The sequence below is a fragment of the Neopelma chrysocephalum genome, unplaced genomic scaffold, assembly GCF_003984885.1.
Source record: "Neopelma chrysocephalum unplaced genomic scaffold, ASM398488v2 Primary Assembly neopelma1_26, whole genome shotgun sequence".
NCBI lineage: Eukaryota > Metazoa > Chordata > Aves > Passeriformes > Pipridae > Neopelma > Neopelma chrysocephalum.
The window spans coordinates 23,395,850-23,412,221 of NW_020897695.1; the positions used below are offsets into that span (position 1 = coordinate 23,395,850).

Genomic DNA, 16,372 nt, shown 5'->3' on the forward strand with positions numbered 1-16,372 from the left:
GAGCTGCACTATGCCCTGTTAGCTTGCACCTCTCTGTCCTATGCTCTCAGGTGTCTTACAGAACCCTACAGATAAAGGCATCATCAACATACAGTGGGAGACATAAACATCTCCACAAGTGATGGTGACAGAGAATTTTTACGGTAATTTTGTATAGCCTATCTAAGGTAGTCATGGCATGAGAGTGTTGGAATTTGGTTAGGCTGAGTCACACGAAACCATGATTTTCCCTCATCCTTATTTTCAACAGTTCCCAGTTAGACTTTGTAACAACTGGGGAGTGTTCAAGAAGCCCTGAACTTCAGTAAGAGCCTCAACGTCTGCTGACCTGGGTTCACCTGTCTGCTCTGAACTACAAAGGCTCCTTGCCTCTGGAACTGCACATGAGTTAGTGGAAGGACCACAGTGAAAGGAAGCACAACAGAACAGAATTACATGTATTCAAGTACCAGCCACAAACACAGCAGTCACTGAATGGTCATGTTGTAACAAGAGATAACTGTAAAACATTGAACAGACAAACCTCCTTTTCACTGCCACCTTTGCCTCTATGCTTCTGCGAATGCAAGGGCAAGGGAAAACTGGATACTTGGAAAAAGTGAAGCAAATAATATGAGGAATAGATCTGCCCCACAGGATCAGACTGGAAATAATTTCATTCCTCTTTCTGGCTGCAGCAGTAACCAGGAGAAAGAAGAAGCGAATGAGATACATATGTATCCTGTACACTTCGAGCTGTGTGGGACAGAAACTTTATGGGCCTCCAGCTAAATCCAAACTGCAATGGTTGATCATCACTCTGGAATCTGTCTGCCTTCAATTTCTCTAGTCCCTCTTCAAATGTATTTCTGTTGTTTGTCTTGAAAACCACTGTGGGAACATATTGTGCACTACATATTTTTTTAAGCCCTCTCTCCATTCCTGACACTGTTGTCAGATATCAGCTGTTCATAGGCTTCTATGTAAGCCAGTTCAGATGGTTTTGCTGCAAAGAAGTGGATGGGGATCAGCATTTCCAGATTACAGCTCTTATGCTCAGATAAGTGGAATGAATTATCCTTTGAATGTACTGTCTCCATCGCTTAAGTTAAGAAGACAGCTTAGACAATACGATCCTTCATATTAGGTGAAATGAATTCCAACAAATTCGTGTTGGCAGATTCACACAGGAGATCTGTGGTAGAGTGAAAAACCGGGCTTAGGTTTTTCATTCATCTTCTTTAGATCACTGTTAGAAGAGTTATCAACAACTTCACCTACCTTCAATTTCTAAATAATCCAAAGTCTCTACTTTTATTAGCCCAGCCACATAAAATGAAGATTGTGGTTATCCATAGTAGAACCCATTTGCACTGTAGACAATCTCATTATTATGCAAAAACTCTTGTAATCTAACTATATATTCAGGATGCCAAATCCTTTACTTACCACTACGCCTGTCTTGAAAAGGAGGTAATGGACTGTCTGTGTCACATCTGCAGCGTGCATTAGGTTGTGATAAGGATTTTTGTGTTTGCTGTAGCCAACCTCCAGAGCTTCCACAAAGGACACCAGGGCAGAAATGGGAATCTAAGTAAAACATCACAGAATTAAAGAAAAAAACCCAAAACAGCTTTAATGACTAGCATTCAGAGAGGAGTATTTTGATAAGAGGTTTCCAAAGAGCAGTTTTTACTTGACAAATAAACAAAACACTAAAACATCGAAACAGGCACTCGAGAGAAAGTGAATTCAGGTTACTACTTCAAACTGGTTTTTCCATTCATAATGACATTATAGGTGAATCACTCCCACACATAAACACACAGAAATAAGTATACTATGAAATGCTGTCTGGAAGACACATGGATTATGAAAAGTAGCAGTGACCACTTTATTGATTGTCCCTGGAGAAATATTTCTAAATAGGCTACAAGCAACTGTCTGTTGCCTTCACAACCCACTGGAATACTCTGCATTACTATTCGCATTCAAGATTTTCTAATGAAACACATCATATAGCAAGTCTGAGATACATTTATCAGACTTCTAGGTTTTCACAGCAAAATCCAGCCTGTCCATCCTATGGGATTGCCATGTTTTTCTGACTCCAAGAGTAACTGCAGACACCCAAAAAAATGCAATTGAGGGGATTTCTAGAGAGGAGACTAGGCAGATGCTGTCAGCTGTAATGTATGCAACCGGCAACATGGGCAACATGGGTTCTCCTGTTTCACTGTTTCCATATGTATTAGGGAGGAGGTTCGAGGATATACTGAAGCTTGAAACCATGACACCGTTGAGGCCTTAACAAAAACCAAGATTTATTACCAAGAGGGTGGCCAACAAAACGAACAAACCCAAAAGGGAGGAAGGAGGAGAGAAATAAGCCCCAGTTACCCAGCTGTTGCCCATAAAGGTATCTTACCGACCTAGCGTGCCTATAATTACCCATAGCAGAAGCGGTATCCTTGGAGAGTCAGTAAGTTCACAAAACTGGCATGTGTCCCCGCCAAAAGGCAACATTGTCCTTGATGTGAAGTTAACTCCCTCTCCAAGAAAGAACTATCTACTTTTATACAAGTAACTGAGTGACCACAACCTCCCAGGTGTGGCCAGCACCACCCAGCCAGAGGCCCTCAGTCCCACCTCCTGGTTATGTAAGTGCATCTCTTCTGTGCATGCATGAGAACTTCGGAAATCCCCTCACACACGGGCAGTATGTTTTGGGGGTCTTTCTTAATGGAGTCTGGGGGCGAGCCTTCCTCACTTCATCATCACTTTCTCCTCCAAATGCCCTTGAAGAGTCATTAACCAATCACAGAAGACCAATTAAAAGTTTATACAGAAGTTCTCCCTCCAAGGACAACTTCCCCGTTTATCAGTGCCTGTTTTCCCATAACTTGGCAGGGAAAGAGCAAAGCTTTCACAGGTGGCAGGGCCAAACACAGACCAAAAGTATCAGCATAAATTCACCCTGGTACACCATAGAGGAGCACTGCTGTTGTCCTCTTGAGTACATATAAGCAGAGGATGCAGCTCTGACCAGACACCTTCTTCAAAGATGTCTCACCAGACATGGGCAGTTTCTGAAGAAGTACAGGACCCAAAGACTTGTAAACTCTTTCCAGTCAAAGTGAGTGGGGACCCATGGGAATTGGAAATGTCAAAAGAGGAAGGGACAGCAGAGTATCTGCGCGAGGGGAATGGTCAAGATCTAGATGGCAATGTCTCTGCCATCCAAATTTAAGCCTGTTCAAAGTTGGAGGAAAAGATACATAACATTTGTATCTGCAAACCTCTGTAACAATTACAAAGTTAGGGTTGAAAGGGACTTTTAAAGATCATCTAGTCCACCTACCCCTGCAATGAGCAGAGGGACATCTTCAATTAGATCAGGTTTCTCAGAGTCCAATCTGACCTTGAATGCTTCCAGGGATGGGGCATCTACCACCTCTCTGGGTAACCTGTTCCAGTGTTTTACTACTTTCATCATAAAAAAAAATCTTCCTTATATCTAGTCTAAATCTACCCTCTTTTAGTTTAGAATCATTATCCCTTGTCCTGTTGCAACAGGCCCTGATAAAAAGTTATTCCCCATCTTTCTTATAGGTCCCTTTCAAGTACTAGAAGGTTGGAATGAACATTCATCAGAACCTTCTCTTCTCCAGATGAACAACCCCAACTCTCATAGCCTTTCTTCATAGGAAAGGTGCTCCAACCCTCTGATCATTTTTGTGGCCCTCCTCTGGAGTGGCTCCAACAGGTCCATGTCTTTCCTGTGCTGAGAACTCCAGACCCGGATGCAGTACTCCAGGTGGGGTCTCATGAGAGTGGAGGAGGGAGCAGAATCACTTGTTGCCCTAACTAATTGTAATGAATTTGAATTTGCATTCATGATCTCTTGTTCTCTTTTTGTGCCTGCATACTTGAGGGTCCTATGAAGCTCAGGAAAATGACACCATCATACTGAGAGGATCATATGCAGTATTTCCCATGGATGTCATGTGGAAGCCTGTTTGGAAGCCCATCTGCTTCACCATGTCCCATTGCAATTGAAAGTACTACTTAAATCACATCTGGTCTTGCTTATTGAGGAAAGTGCAGTGTTCACAAAATCTTCAAAGAGCACTAAAATTGCATTTCGAATGAAACAAAACAGGATGAGAGGGAAGTTGAACAAAATCCAGGATGGAAGAAGATAACCATCTTCTAACTACTGACCTTGAAACGGTTGATCAGATCATAGCGTGTGAGAAGTTCATAGAAAATGAATTTCAGTGCATGATCCCCACTGGCATCATTTAGTGCAAATACATCAAAGGACCACTTGTCAACATTCTGCAAGAGTGGGTAGAAAAGGCAATTAATATGGTCATCCCTTTTATCATGATAGTTCAATTTCTCTCACTTTCTCTCACAATCTACAAATTGAGAATTAGAGAAGTGATGTCAGCATATATTTTCTTTTTTATAAATTCTTCAATTCCATTTAACCAATGCAGAATCATCAGGATACTCACAGTATCAGTATACTCATCAGTATTGTATGACTTGCGTTTAGGAAGCTTCCATTAAGAACACGTATGCTGTTTGCTTATTCTAAACATGGCAATTCTCTACACTAGAATTTAATCACCAAAGGATGAATCCTAATAGATAAAAATTCTGGTGTGCTTTAGTACCTGAAACACTGAGATGGCCTATTGGGGCTGATTTTACCTCTCTCTGTCCTCTACTCACATGCTATGTCTATAAAAAAGAAAATAATTTTGAAGAAAAGAGGAATGATGAAGATTTTTTTTAATGATATTGAAGCCTCTGGATTTTGCTGTCCCTCTGGAGTTCTTATAACTCTGTATTGTGAGCAAAGCACTCCAATGCCTCATTAATGCTTAAAACAGAATAAGGTTATACGGTTTTTTGCAGTAAAACAAGAATACAGGCACCTGAGCTCATATTTTTATCACTTACTGTTCAATCACCCAAGATGATAACTAAGGACTATCTTGCTAGACCCAAAGAGCAACTTAATTGCTTCTGATTTTAATATTAATCCTGATTTGTGATTATTGCATCTTAACTTGCCCAAAGAACACAATCCTAATTTTCCTTATTTTTTTAAAAAGGTAATTGAGTCCAGTGGATTTTTCAAAAAAACTACAGTGCAGAAGAAAATCCTGGTAATATTACATTATGTGCTAACAATTATATAAAAACCCAAGCTTTATAACAGAAGAGTAAATACCTTATTACCGTCGGGAAAGTTCCAATCAGCTGTAAATGACATATTAATGCTGCAGGGTGGTCAGCATTAATATCAAGAGATTGAGGGGGGAAAGTTCACTTCCGAGCTCATAAAGCTAAAGTATAAGGTATAAACCTTCTTGCAGAAGGTCAAGTTCAAATATCAGCTTTTAGGGAAGGCTGTGGAAGCTGACAGCACTCATTATCTAGCAAGATGAAGCTCCTTGATCTCAGAATTGGATATTCCTGAAACTTTATGAAACTTTCTCTCCTCCCAGCAACAAAGAGGAAAGATGTAGATGGGAGTTATAGCTAATAGAATGATATACAGATCAACCATGTAGCTGCATCTGGCACAAGACCAGCCTTCAAGTCAAATGCAAAAGACATTTTAATCACTTTGTGGTTGGTCCACTATACATCAATATAGCTACTGGACTTCTGTTCTGAATGAGACCAACATATTTTGTTACCACCTCTTTCCAGCATGAGGTGATCCTTCCTACTTACATAGTGCTGATTACAGAGAGCTGAGTATACCTGTTGTGGCACTACAGTCCACAGAGAGGCTAATTAGTGAGTGACCATCAAGGATGCTCAATATTCAGCTCTTCTTTCACCTACCCCAGTAAATTACTTGCTTGTTGAGCAGCTGATATTAGAAGCCGTGCGGAGCTGAGAGATTGAATGCAGTGTCAAGCTTCTCCAGAGATGATTTGTGGCCCAAGTCACAGAAAAGCAATCATAAATTACAGTTTTTCAACACTTTCATTAGGCATCGTAGAGTAAAAACAACCAAGAGAGTAAAAAGTTCCACCAAGAAAAGAAGTTTTGAAGCCCTTGAACAATCTTAGAAAACGAGAAATAGAAATGAGAGAGCAAAATAATTCCCAAGGCAACCACTTGGACAATTTAAAGTGTTGGGGTTTTTTGGGGTTTTTTGTTTTGGGTTTTTTTTGGCATTTTTATTTTTTAATCACTTAATTCGGTCATTGAAGCAAATTGATTTAAAACTTGCATATATATAGTAATTTGCTTCTGGGTCATAAGACATTGAAAATAATGTGTCAACTGTGCTGAAAGTTAATTCACCGTAAGGCAATCTTATCTTGCCGAAATAAAAGGGGTTTGTTCCTTTATTGTATTTTCCCTGCAGATAATGTTGTAGTCTTGCAGCAGATAAAATTTACCAAACTGTGAAATTGCAGACTAGTACATCCGAACTTTGCAGACGCTGCTGAGCTCTTTGGGCTGGAAGTCAGCTTAAAGAAGACAGAAGTTCTCTATCAACCAGCACCTCAGGAAGTCTTCCATCATCCCCATATCACCATTGGCCAATCAGAGCTCAAATCAGTCCAGTAGTTTAATTACCTAGGTAGCCTCATCTCCTCGAATGGTAAGATTGATGGAGAGACAGACAACAGGTTAGCAAAGGCATATAGTGCTTTTGGAAAACTCCATAAAAGAGTATGGCATAATAAACACTTGAAGAAAAGTACCAAGATCAGTGTTTACAGAGCCATTGTGCTGTCTACTCTTTTATATGGTTCCGAATCATGGGTCATCTACCTCCACCACCTGTGACTCTTAGAACACTTCCATCCACACTGTCTCCGTACAATCCTAAACATCCACTGGTCAGATTATGTAACCAATACATCTCTTCTAGAACAGGCAGCAGTCACAAGTATTGAGGCCATGCTGCTGAGAACACAGCTGCGTTGGGCAGGGCACATCTCCAGGATGAAGGACCACCGCCTCCCTAAGATCCTGTTTTTTGGTGAACTTACCACTGGCTGCCGCAAGAGAGGAGCCCTGAAGAGAAGATACAAGGACTCCCTGAAACAACATCTCAGCCTTGGCCATATTGATCAACATAACTGGTCTACTCTGGCCTCCAATCGGGAGGTCTGGAGACACACCATCTATAACGCTGCTGTTTCCTTTGAGAACGCACGCAGGATCACTCTCGAGGAGAAAAGACAACGCAGAAAGAATCGTGCCTTGCAGAATATACCATCTAAGGAGTCTTTCTGCTGTGTCTTTTGCAATCGGACATGTCTATCTTGTATTGGCCTTATTAGCCACCAGCATGCTTGTAACAAATGTGGATAGAGCCTTTCCCAAATCTCCGTTTGCGAAGCCTAGCCATGATGATGACATCTGAACTGTTCTTCTGCATGAAATAATGGTGAATCACACAGATTATAAGTTTCACAGGAGAGCTGTTTAGATTTTACTGAGGGAGAAATCCTTGCTCTTATCAGTCAAGAAAAGTTTTGCTACGGACAATAATGATAGAAGCATTTTACTCCCAATCACTCTGGGGGGGGGAAATCTTCTTATCAGAAGCATGAAAGTGTCATAGATGGCCTATAGGCTTGCAGCAATACCAGTTACACTTTGAAACTTAGTGGATTTTATGACCTTAAAAAAATTTTAACACAGAAGTGATCCCTATACTGGGGAGAGATCTAAAAGCAGGGAGAACTTCACAGATGACTTGTGACAGAGGAAAAAACTTTTTCTTCTCCCTAAGGAGAGCAGGAGGAGCAAGGGAAACTTTCTGTTCTATACATGCTAGATTACTGGCCCTGTAGCCTCAGTGGAAGTGCATAAGATGCTCTTATGCCACATATGACAACTGCAGTGTAACAGAAAATAGATCCAAGACATAATACTACTCAGTCCTGTGTCCTGATTACTTGGCCACTGATCCACTGCTTTGGGGAACCTAGAGATGAAGACAAACGCTAATTGTTTTTAAATGCTCAGTTTCCTGGCTTTCTGTCTCTTCTTAACCTTGAAGACTTGTTGTATAAGTCAACAAGCAGTATTTCATTGTTTTACTAAAACTAATCCCAGTTTGCCACAAAGTTGTGATTCCACAGGTTTGTATTACTCAGTGCAGATGTCCTGTTGGCCACAGCAGCAAAAAGGAGAGCATGCAGTAAATCATCAGGTCATTTTACAGAGCACAATAAGCACTCAGGTAGTTGTAAGGTTTTTTTACTAGACCTTACTGGACCAAAGCAAGGAACAAAATACAACATTTTCAATGGAGGAGATGGGACTGAGAAATTTAAGATGAAATTTTTAAGACAGAAAACTTCACAGAATCACAGAATATACTGAGATGGAAGATACCCATAAGGATCATTGAGTCTTACTCTTAGCACGCACAGGACATCCCCAAGAGTCACTCCATGTGCCTGACAGCATTGTCCAAATAGTTCTTGAACTCTGGCAGGCTTAGGGACCCCACTTCCGTGGGGACCCTTTTCTGCCTTCTTCAAAATAAGTAACTCCCATTTCAACCACATCCACTACCAAAACCAAAGCCACCCAGGCAAAAATATGTTCTCAAAACAGTTTTGGAAAAAAATACATTCTAGAGTCCACAGTGGCCAAGTGGATGTTATTTCACTCTGAGCAAAATTAGTTTGCTGTTATTGATTTATTTTAACTTACTCTAGCATGATCAGTTCTCTGTATGACTCTTAATCATTTGAAAACATAGAAAAAGGAGAGGGATTCTGTAAGGTTTAAGTCAACTGAGACTAGCTGATGAATCTTCAACTGTCTTGTTATTGATGAGGAACTCGAGAGAAGAGGTGCCATTATAGATATGTTCCCTCATAAGTTGATTGGAGTGTAGTTGCAAAAGAACAAAGAATTTAGATTCCATTTGCAGGAGTGAGGCTAACACTTGTCAACCTGCAGTTGAAAAAAGGTGTGGGTGGATACCTTGATGCTGTATATGAAAGGCAAGTTTGATCGTCCCTCTTGCATTCAGAGGGACCTTTTGCAACACCTCCACATCTTTTGATGAGTTCTACTCTCCAAAATGAAAAGGATTTGGTACCCTAAGTGTAAGTCTTTCCAGTGTGGAGCAATGCAACAAGGTGTCTTCATGAGCTTTACACCGCGTATTGCCCCACTTTGTCACCTTTTTTCACCATTGCATGGCATGGTTGAAATGCACGCAATGTAATCTGCAAAGCTGTATAGGCAGCTGGTTGCTAACATTTGTTTGTAGTCTTGATAATTCCTGCCTAAGTCAAGAATTTTGCAATTGTCCCATGGATTGAACCTTTGGAGTTTTTTCAGACTAATTATGACTAATCATTTTTCCTCTGAAACCTCAAAACTCATAAAAGGCTCAATATTCATAAACTGATTGTCACCTTGAAGACCTGAAGCTGAACAACATGAGAAATTCCCTTCTCTCACAGCAATTGATCCTTTTCCTTCTCCACCTCTCTCCATCTGTATTTTCTTTCTTCCCTGTGGGATGTTGTGATTAATTCCCAAGTCCTAGAACAGAGTTGTAACCTTCACAACCTGAAAATGGCCACAGCCTTGAACTCTGTTCTTTCCTTTATTGAAAGGATATTCCCTTAGATCTCTTAAATGATTAATGTATGTGAACTAAACTAATGTCAGAGAGAAGGAAAGGCCAAGTACTAAGACTCCCTTATCAAGTCGAATATCACAGTGTTATCTTGATGGTTTGTATAGATCCCCTTTCAATATCTTTTTATTGGGATTACCTTTAGCACTCCAATTACAGCTGGTGGGTAGCTCAAGCCAACCATATTTGAAGTCCGTCTGTACATTCTACCAAGACAAAATAGATAAGGCAACACATAAATAGAATTAAACAAAATAAAGCAATCAACAAAAATCATAAAACGACAGACCATTACAGGAGACCTTATTTAGCCCAGGAAACCCTAACTGCAATTTGGTCTTTTTTTTTTTTTCCTTCCATCTTGTTCCTAACTTGCACAATATTCTCTACACTATTCTTATTGTATAGCCTAATTTGAGCCTATACACTCATCATTATCTCATAGCTTGTCTGCCCAGCAGGCCATGACAAAGAATTTGCCAATACAAGGTCTTCATCAGAGGGAAAGGCTACACTCAAATAACAAGATGTTCCCAATTTTCCATTGCACATGTCTGTACTGATCTTTCAGTTCCCTTAGTCCTTGCTGGCCCACATGCAAGCTAATTCTGAATGTACCTCAGAAATCATTTGTATGCAATGAATCAACTCCAGTTTGGTACAGCTGTTACTTTTGTCTGTATGCTGTCAAGATTAGTATAAAACCATTTGGGTGTTCACCCTCTGTGTGTGTTTCAGGGAGTAAGAGAGAACGAACAAGGCAAAAATCAACATCTGTAACCATACTAAAAGCATGTATGTAGCAGATTTTAAACTTGATTATAAAGCATATTTTAAAAAGATTATAAAGTATGTACTCCTTGCAGAATATACCATCCAAGGAGTTTTTCTGCTGTGCCTTTTGCAACCGGACTTGCCTTTCTCGTATTGGCCTTTTTAGCCACCAACGCACTTGCAAGAAATGTGGGTAGAGCCCTTCCCAAATCTTCGTTCGCGAAGCCTAGCCATGATGATGAAAGTATGTACTAGATTTTAAACTTATTTTCAGGGCACACTGTGTTTAACAGGCTTAGTTAATGCAGAAGCATTGTCATGGCTAAAATGCCTTTTCACAGGTCACCCTTTTTTGCCCTTAGGCATCATAGGACTAAAAGGAGATGATGGAAGGCTCTCTTCTCCCATCTGAAATGATGCTGTGCAAAGTCTTCCTTCACTTCCATTTTTCTTTGTCATGTTCTGTACTCAGACCTGAAAAAAGTCATCCCCCTTTGAAGAATTATATTCACCCATTCCTCAAATTACAAAATTTCTTATCCCTTCCTCCCTCCAGTCAGAAGCTCCACAGCCTTCGCTTAAGTGACAATTCAGGCAGAGTCCCTTTCCCTTAGCTCAGGAGAGCCACAACCCTCCTCTGGTGCCACATGATATCTCCTTTGGGCCACAGTGATTCAGATCAGCTGCAAAACAGCCTACTACAGCCTACTCTGCAGCAGTTAATTTACTTCCTTGTTGAGCAAGTCCCCCACTAAAAGTGAGGGTTAATTCACAAATAGCCTGTCAAAACTAAGAGAAACCTGTTCCAAGGAGAAATGACGGGTTTATGCTTATCACAATTTGCTGCCACTCTTAACACATGTACAGTAACTGGTGCACAGATAAAAATATTGTCTATAATCATGCCAAAGGAGGCTTCTGTGTATCTGTGTGGCTTGTGGTCTGCTGCCTGATACACCCAGCCTCCTGCACAGAAGGGTGTTAGGCTGTCACTGCAATTCTGATGAACAGTGAAAGGTGCTCTGTTCTTCCATTCCTGACTTGAATTTTGCCATTACAAAATTCTCCCAGGGACCTGGGAGCTGCTGTCTTTTGGGCCGTCTAAAGACTGTTGACAGTTTCACATGTGCCAGCCCTCCTTCTAGCTTGAATGAAGAGAGTCAGCAAAGAGTTACTTGATAAGAAAAGGTAAGACTAGAAGTGAATCTAAATTGAAATGATCAAATGTTTTAAAGGGTTCAGAAAATAAAATCAGTTCTGGCAACAGATTCTGATGTAAATCTCAACGGGGAAGAGGACTCAATGGCTTTTTTGAAATCCCCCCCAACCTCTAAAATTTTCACATCAATCTTGATCTATAGTTCTTTCCAATAATACTATGATAAAGGATTTTGTTTTATTTCTTAGCAGTTCTTCATGAGAAATACTGGACCACAGAAGTAAACAGAGGCAAGGGGGAGTTTGGTCTGGCCTGACTGAATATTAAATGCTGTCTCTCCTGACCAAGGACTATACAGAAATGCATATTCTCTGTAAAAATTACACCAACTGTGCTATTACATCTGTACTATACTAAGAATAGATGAAACAGAAGTGTTTCAGATTGCAATCTGTTACTTAATCCCAGATTTTGAGGTGTTATCCAGATCTGTGTAGGAACATCATTAGAAGCATATTAAAGTGTTCTTCATTCAATAGGGTAACCTACTAGTTCTCTGAGGTCTTCTGCCCTAAGGTACTGTCCTCCACCTCCTGTAATTGTGCAATCTGTGGTACCTGGGCAGTTACTAGAACAAAGTAATTACATCCTGCTTTACCTTTCTACAAATATCCCAGCTTGCACTGCATGGACAATACTCCTGAACCGGGGTTTTTCCTCTGTCCTTTTGAGCATCATCCCCATTTGCCGTGTGAAGGTAGAAGCCAACCAGTCACGGACCTCCGAGGGCACAGAGTCAGACTGAATATCACTGAGTTCATCTTCTGTGTCCAGTAAACGCCTAGAAGAGTGAGGAACAATTGGTAAATAGACTCCCTTAGAGACCACTATAACATTATTAAGAAAAAAACCCCTCACATATATTCTAATTAAAGCAGCTGTTAAAAGCCTTTGGTTTATCATCCCAAATCAAACACAATTATATAAATCTTCAATAGTTTGTTTATTCGCTTGTATACTTAAATTTCATTTTGTAAAACTCACTACTAGGCTGACACACAAGAAGTATCAGCCTTCTGAAGCACAGCTACATAATCATTCACTGACTTCACATCTTCAGCTCATCAATATTTCTGAACTTTCTGCCGTTCAGAGGTAAATTATGGTCATTTCTAACTTCTGAGTTAGTAACATACAGTCCTCTCCTTTCCCATTCTGATCATCTGTGGCAACTCCAAAAGTGCATTTGCCACTGAATAAATGGCATATAACAGAAAGAGGAACTCCTCTGCAATGTCTTACCAGTCTACCTCTATCACAACCTGGAGTAAATTTTTTTTTTAATTTCAAAGATACGATACAAGTGAAAAGATTTAACATTATTCAAAAAGAATAAATGAGTAGGAATTTAGAAACTTTCAGAAAAACTGGGACACAATTATTAAGAAAACATTTCTCCATGAGAATGTATATTACATTTATGATTTCTTTTTATCTCCTTCCCTGCCCCACAAAATTTAAAAAAGGATCGAAGATCTGCTCTACACAGAATACAATATTGTAATGATTAAAAACATATTTTCTGGCAGTAATAAATCTCGGCTCAAATTTCCCAATTGACATTTAAGTTACAATTTTGTGTCATTGGTACTAGATATAAGAGTGCTGATGCCTGGAGTTAACTCACCTAGTTTCGTCAATGTATACTGACTCAAGAACAGTCGCAGCATATTCCAAATTCTTCTTTAGGTCTACAACTGAAGCTTCCCCTCTCTCTAATTGCTTTACCAAAGACCGCAATCTAAAAAAAAAGCAAAACAAAAATCTGATTAGTATAAAGAGAAATAGGTTTGACAGTGAGTATCAGTTCCCAGCATGAGACCTAGCATACACGCTTGACAGGTGAAAATTTTGGAAGTCTACAAGTTTCTTGAAGTCACATGCAAGAAATCAACAAAAATCACTTTTCAAAGATCAGTTACAATGATGCCAAGCAAACAGTACAATGTATTTAGGCTCAAATAAGTCTGCGAGTTATCACAGTCATAGAATGAAAGAATATGCTGAGTTGGAAGAGACCCATCAGTATCATCAAGTCCAACTCCTGGCCCTATGCAGGCCACCCCAACAACCACTCCATGTGCCTGAGAGCATTGTCCAAATGCTTCTTGAACTCTGGCATGCTTGAAGCTGTGACCACTTCCTTGGGGAGCCTGTTTCAATGCTCTACCACCCTCTGGGTGAAAAACCCTTTCCTGGTAACTAACCTAAACCTTCCCCAGCTCAGCTTCATGCCATTTCCTCAAGTCGTGTCACTGGTCACATGGGTGAAGAGATTACTTGCCTCTCTGCTTTCCCTCATGAGGACTTTGAATACCGCAATGAGGTCTTCTCTCAGTCTCCTCTTCTCAAGGCTGAACAAACCAAGTGACCTCAGCCACTCGTCATAAGGCTTCACCTCCAGACCCTTCACCATCCTTGTAGCCCTCTTTTGGATGCTCACTAATAGCTTAACGTCTTTTTTATATTGTGGTGCCCAAAACTGCACACAGTACCCAAGGTGAGGTCTCACCAGTGCAGATTAGAGCAGGACAATCACCTGCCTTGACCAGTTGGATGTCCCCTACTCATACTAAAATAATTTAAAATAGAAATCATGTGGAATTAACACAGGAGCTGAGAGGACAATTTCAACCCAGCCATAAGACAGAAGTAACTTTTTGAATAGTATCTGTTAATAAACAATAGCCATTCATAATGATTGACACATACATATGCACAATTGTATTAGAGTATATTCAGGAACATTACCATAGAAATACTATGCAAGGTTAGAAAATGCCATGATTTTCATTAGATCAAGAGGGCACCCTTAGGCTATCCCGTCTATACTAAACAGAACTCATGGAAGTTTTATCAGATTATTATTATTGTTGTAAGGGGGAACAGACTTTTTGAAAACAAAAATTTGTGCAAAAAATGCCTCATCTGTCAAAGACAATGAATATATTTGTGTAATTTTCTTTTCTCTTTTCCTCTTTTTCACTCTACTAAATTTAAAAAAAAAAAAAGAAGAAAGAGGAGAATAAAATCTAAAGGCAAGGAGCAAAATCTAAATATTTTCAAACAATCCAATTTGCATGCTTATTATTACAAGAAGAAAATTATCATTCCGTTAAAAGGAGAAAGGGATAAAGACTTGAGAAGTTAAAACATTTTTGTGAATGTCCTCTTCCTTGTTAAACAGAAGCTAAATAAACATTCAAATATATATTTAACAGTGTAGCAGAAATCATAAGTTGTTAATTTGTCCTGTTCAAGATGCAAAAATGTAGAGGAGTAGTCATGTCACCTATAATTTGTCCTCTAATTAGGAGATTACTCTTCCTCATCTTTTTCTATATTCTGTGGAGTAAAACAGCCTTTTCCACAAAGCAATTCAGAACTAGAGCCCAATATAGGTGTCTGCTTTCACTTTATTAGCTGTAGTAGGAGCCTATCTCCTACAGTAGACATATGCATGAAATTCTTAAAATGAAGTGAGTATCTGTATTTCCTTGCCATTATAGTGCCCCTGTGGCATCTGTGCTTTCAAAAGAAATCAAGTCTCCATGGGGCTGTATTTCATGGAAGAGTTGAAGAGCAGTCAGTCTGCCTGTGAGTACTGCACCAACAGCTCTTTCAGGCTGGGTTTCCTTCCCCCCAGTTTTTCCTAACATAAAGAGTGAGCCTATGGAGAAAAAAAAATCATAAAAAATATCGATCGTTTCTCTGACTAGGTCACATACATGCTACTCCTGCTAAGAGTGGTGCTGCTGGCACACAGCTACATATTTAGATTTACAAACAATCTTGAGCAACAGGCAGAGCTTCCATCTCCAGGAAGATGGATCTCTCATCCACTTGTCAGCAATTGAAAAACAAAAGTATTGTTCAATATTTCATTCCTGATGTGAGAATGGAGATGGGAAGATCAGTGATGTATAGACACACTGAGAACAACTTCTCATCTCTGTAAACCAGGTGGAAAGCATTCAATATATTTCCCTCCAATCCTGAAATCCAGCCCAGAAAATCCATGGCGTAACTTCAGCCTCATGAAAGAAGCATGGTTTGGTGCTCCCATACCCCTCTGCTGTGTAACTGCACCACCATGTGTTAACAGCAACACAAAACCAAATATTTTCTTTGAATGAGCAGAGCCAGGAAATGTACTTCCCCACTTTTCAGGCTGATTCCAGCCTCAGGCAGCACACATGAAAGATGAATTTGCCTCCTCCCTAGAGTCAAATCATTGATCCCTCCTATCTATTCCCAGCTTTTCTTTCCAATACCAGAGGGGAGGAAGAGAAAAAAAATAAAACCACTTTTGCATCCAAACAGTAAGTATTTTTTCATATGGCTCCTTGTTCCTTCATCCCGTGTATGGGGAGTCTGCAGATGTGACCCCTTAACTAGCTACCAGAAATATTGTACACAGGAATCAATATTGCAGGAAGAACACTACCTTTGGCTCTTCCTGACTTTTATTTCATTAATATAAGTATCCAGCAGCTTTATGGCACAAGTCATTCAAAATTCATGATGAATAACAGCACAGTGTTAGTGCTTCATGGCACCAACATTTTTCATTGAAGAAGATTATGCAGAATACTATGTGCATCAATCACTTGGAAGAACAGTACTGTTGCTATAATAAAACCTGTCACACCCTGTGCCACTCTCATGTGAAAAAAACATTACACTGCCTTCATCTTACCATCCATTATCTATAACTGTTGCTGCTCCCTGTACTAAAT

The 16,372-nt window shown here is 39.9% G+C and overlaps 1 protein-coding gene across 1 annotated transcript in view; it reads right to left on the reverse strand.

Moving 5' to 3' along the window:
• Positions 1 to 16,372, reverse strand: part of LOC113964175 (calcium/calmodulin-dependent 3',5'-cyclic nucleotide phosphodiesterase 1C-like) — a 324,563-nt gene that overhangs the window by 58,808 nt on the left and 249,383 nt on the right. The window contains exons 4-8 of the mRNA XM_027676115.1: positions 13,261 to 13,374; positions 12,232 to 12,414; positions 9,780 to 9,846; positions 4,204 to 4,320; positions 1,429 to 1,569 (exon numbers count right to left, since the gene is read on the reverse strand). Of these exons, the coding sequence (XP_027531916.1) occupies positions 1,429 to 1,569; positions 4,204 to 4,320; positions 9,780 to 9,846; positions 12,232 to 12,414; positions 13,261 to 13,374 (622 nt within the window). The remainder of the gene's footprint in view (positions 1 to 1,428; positions 1,570 to 4,203; positions 4,321 to 9,779; positions 9,847 to 12,231; positions 12,415 to 13,260; positions 13,375 to 16,372) is intronic.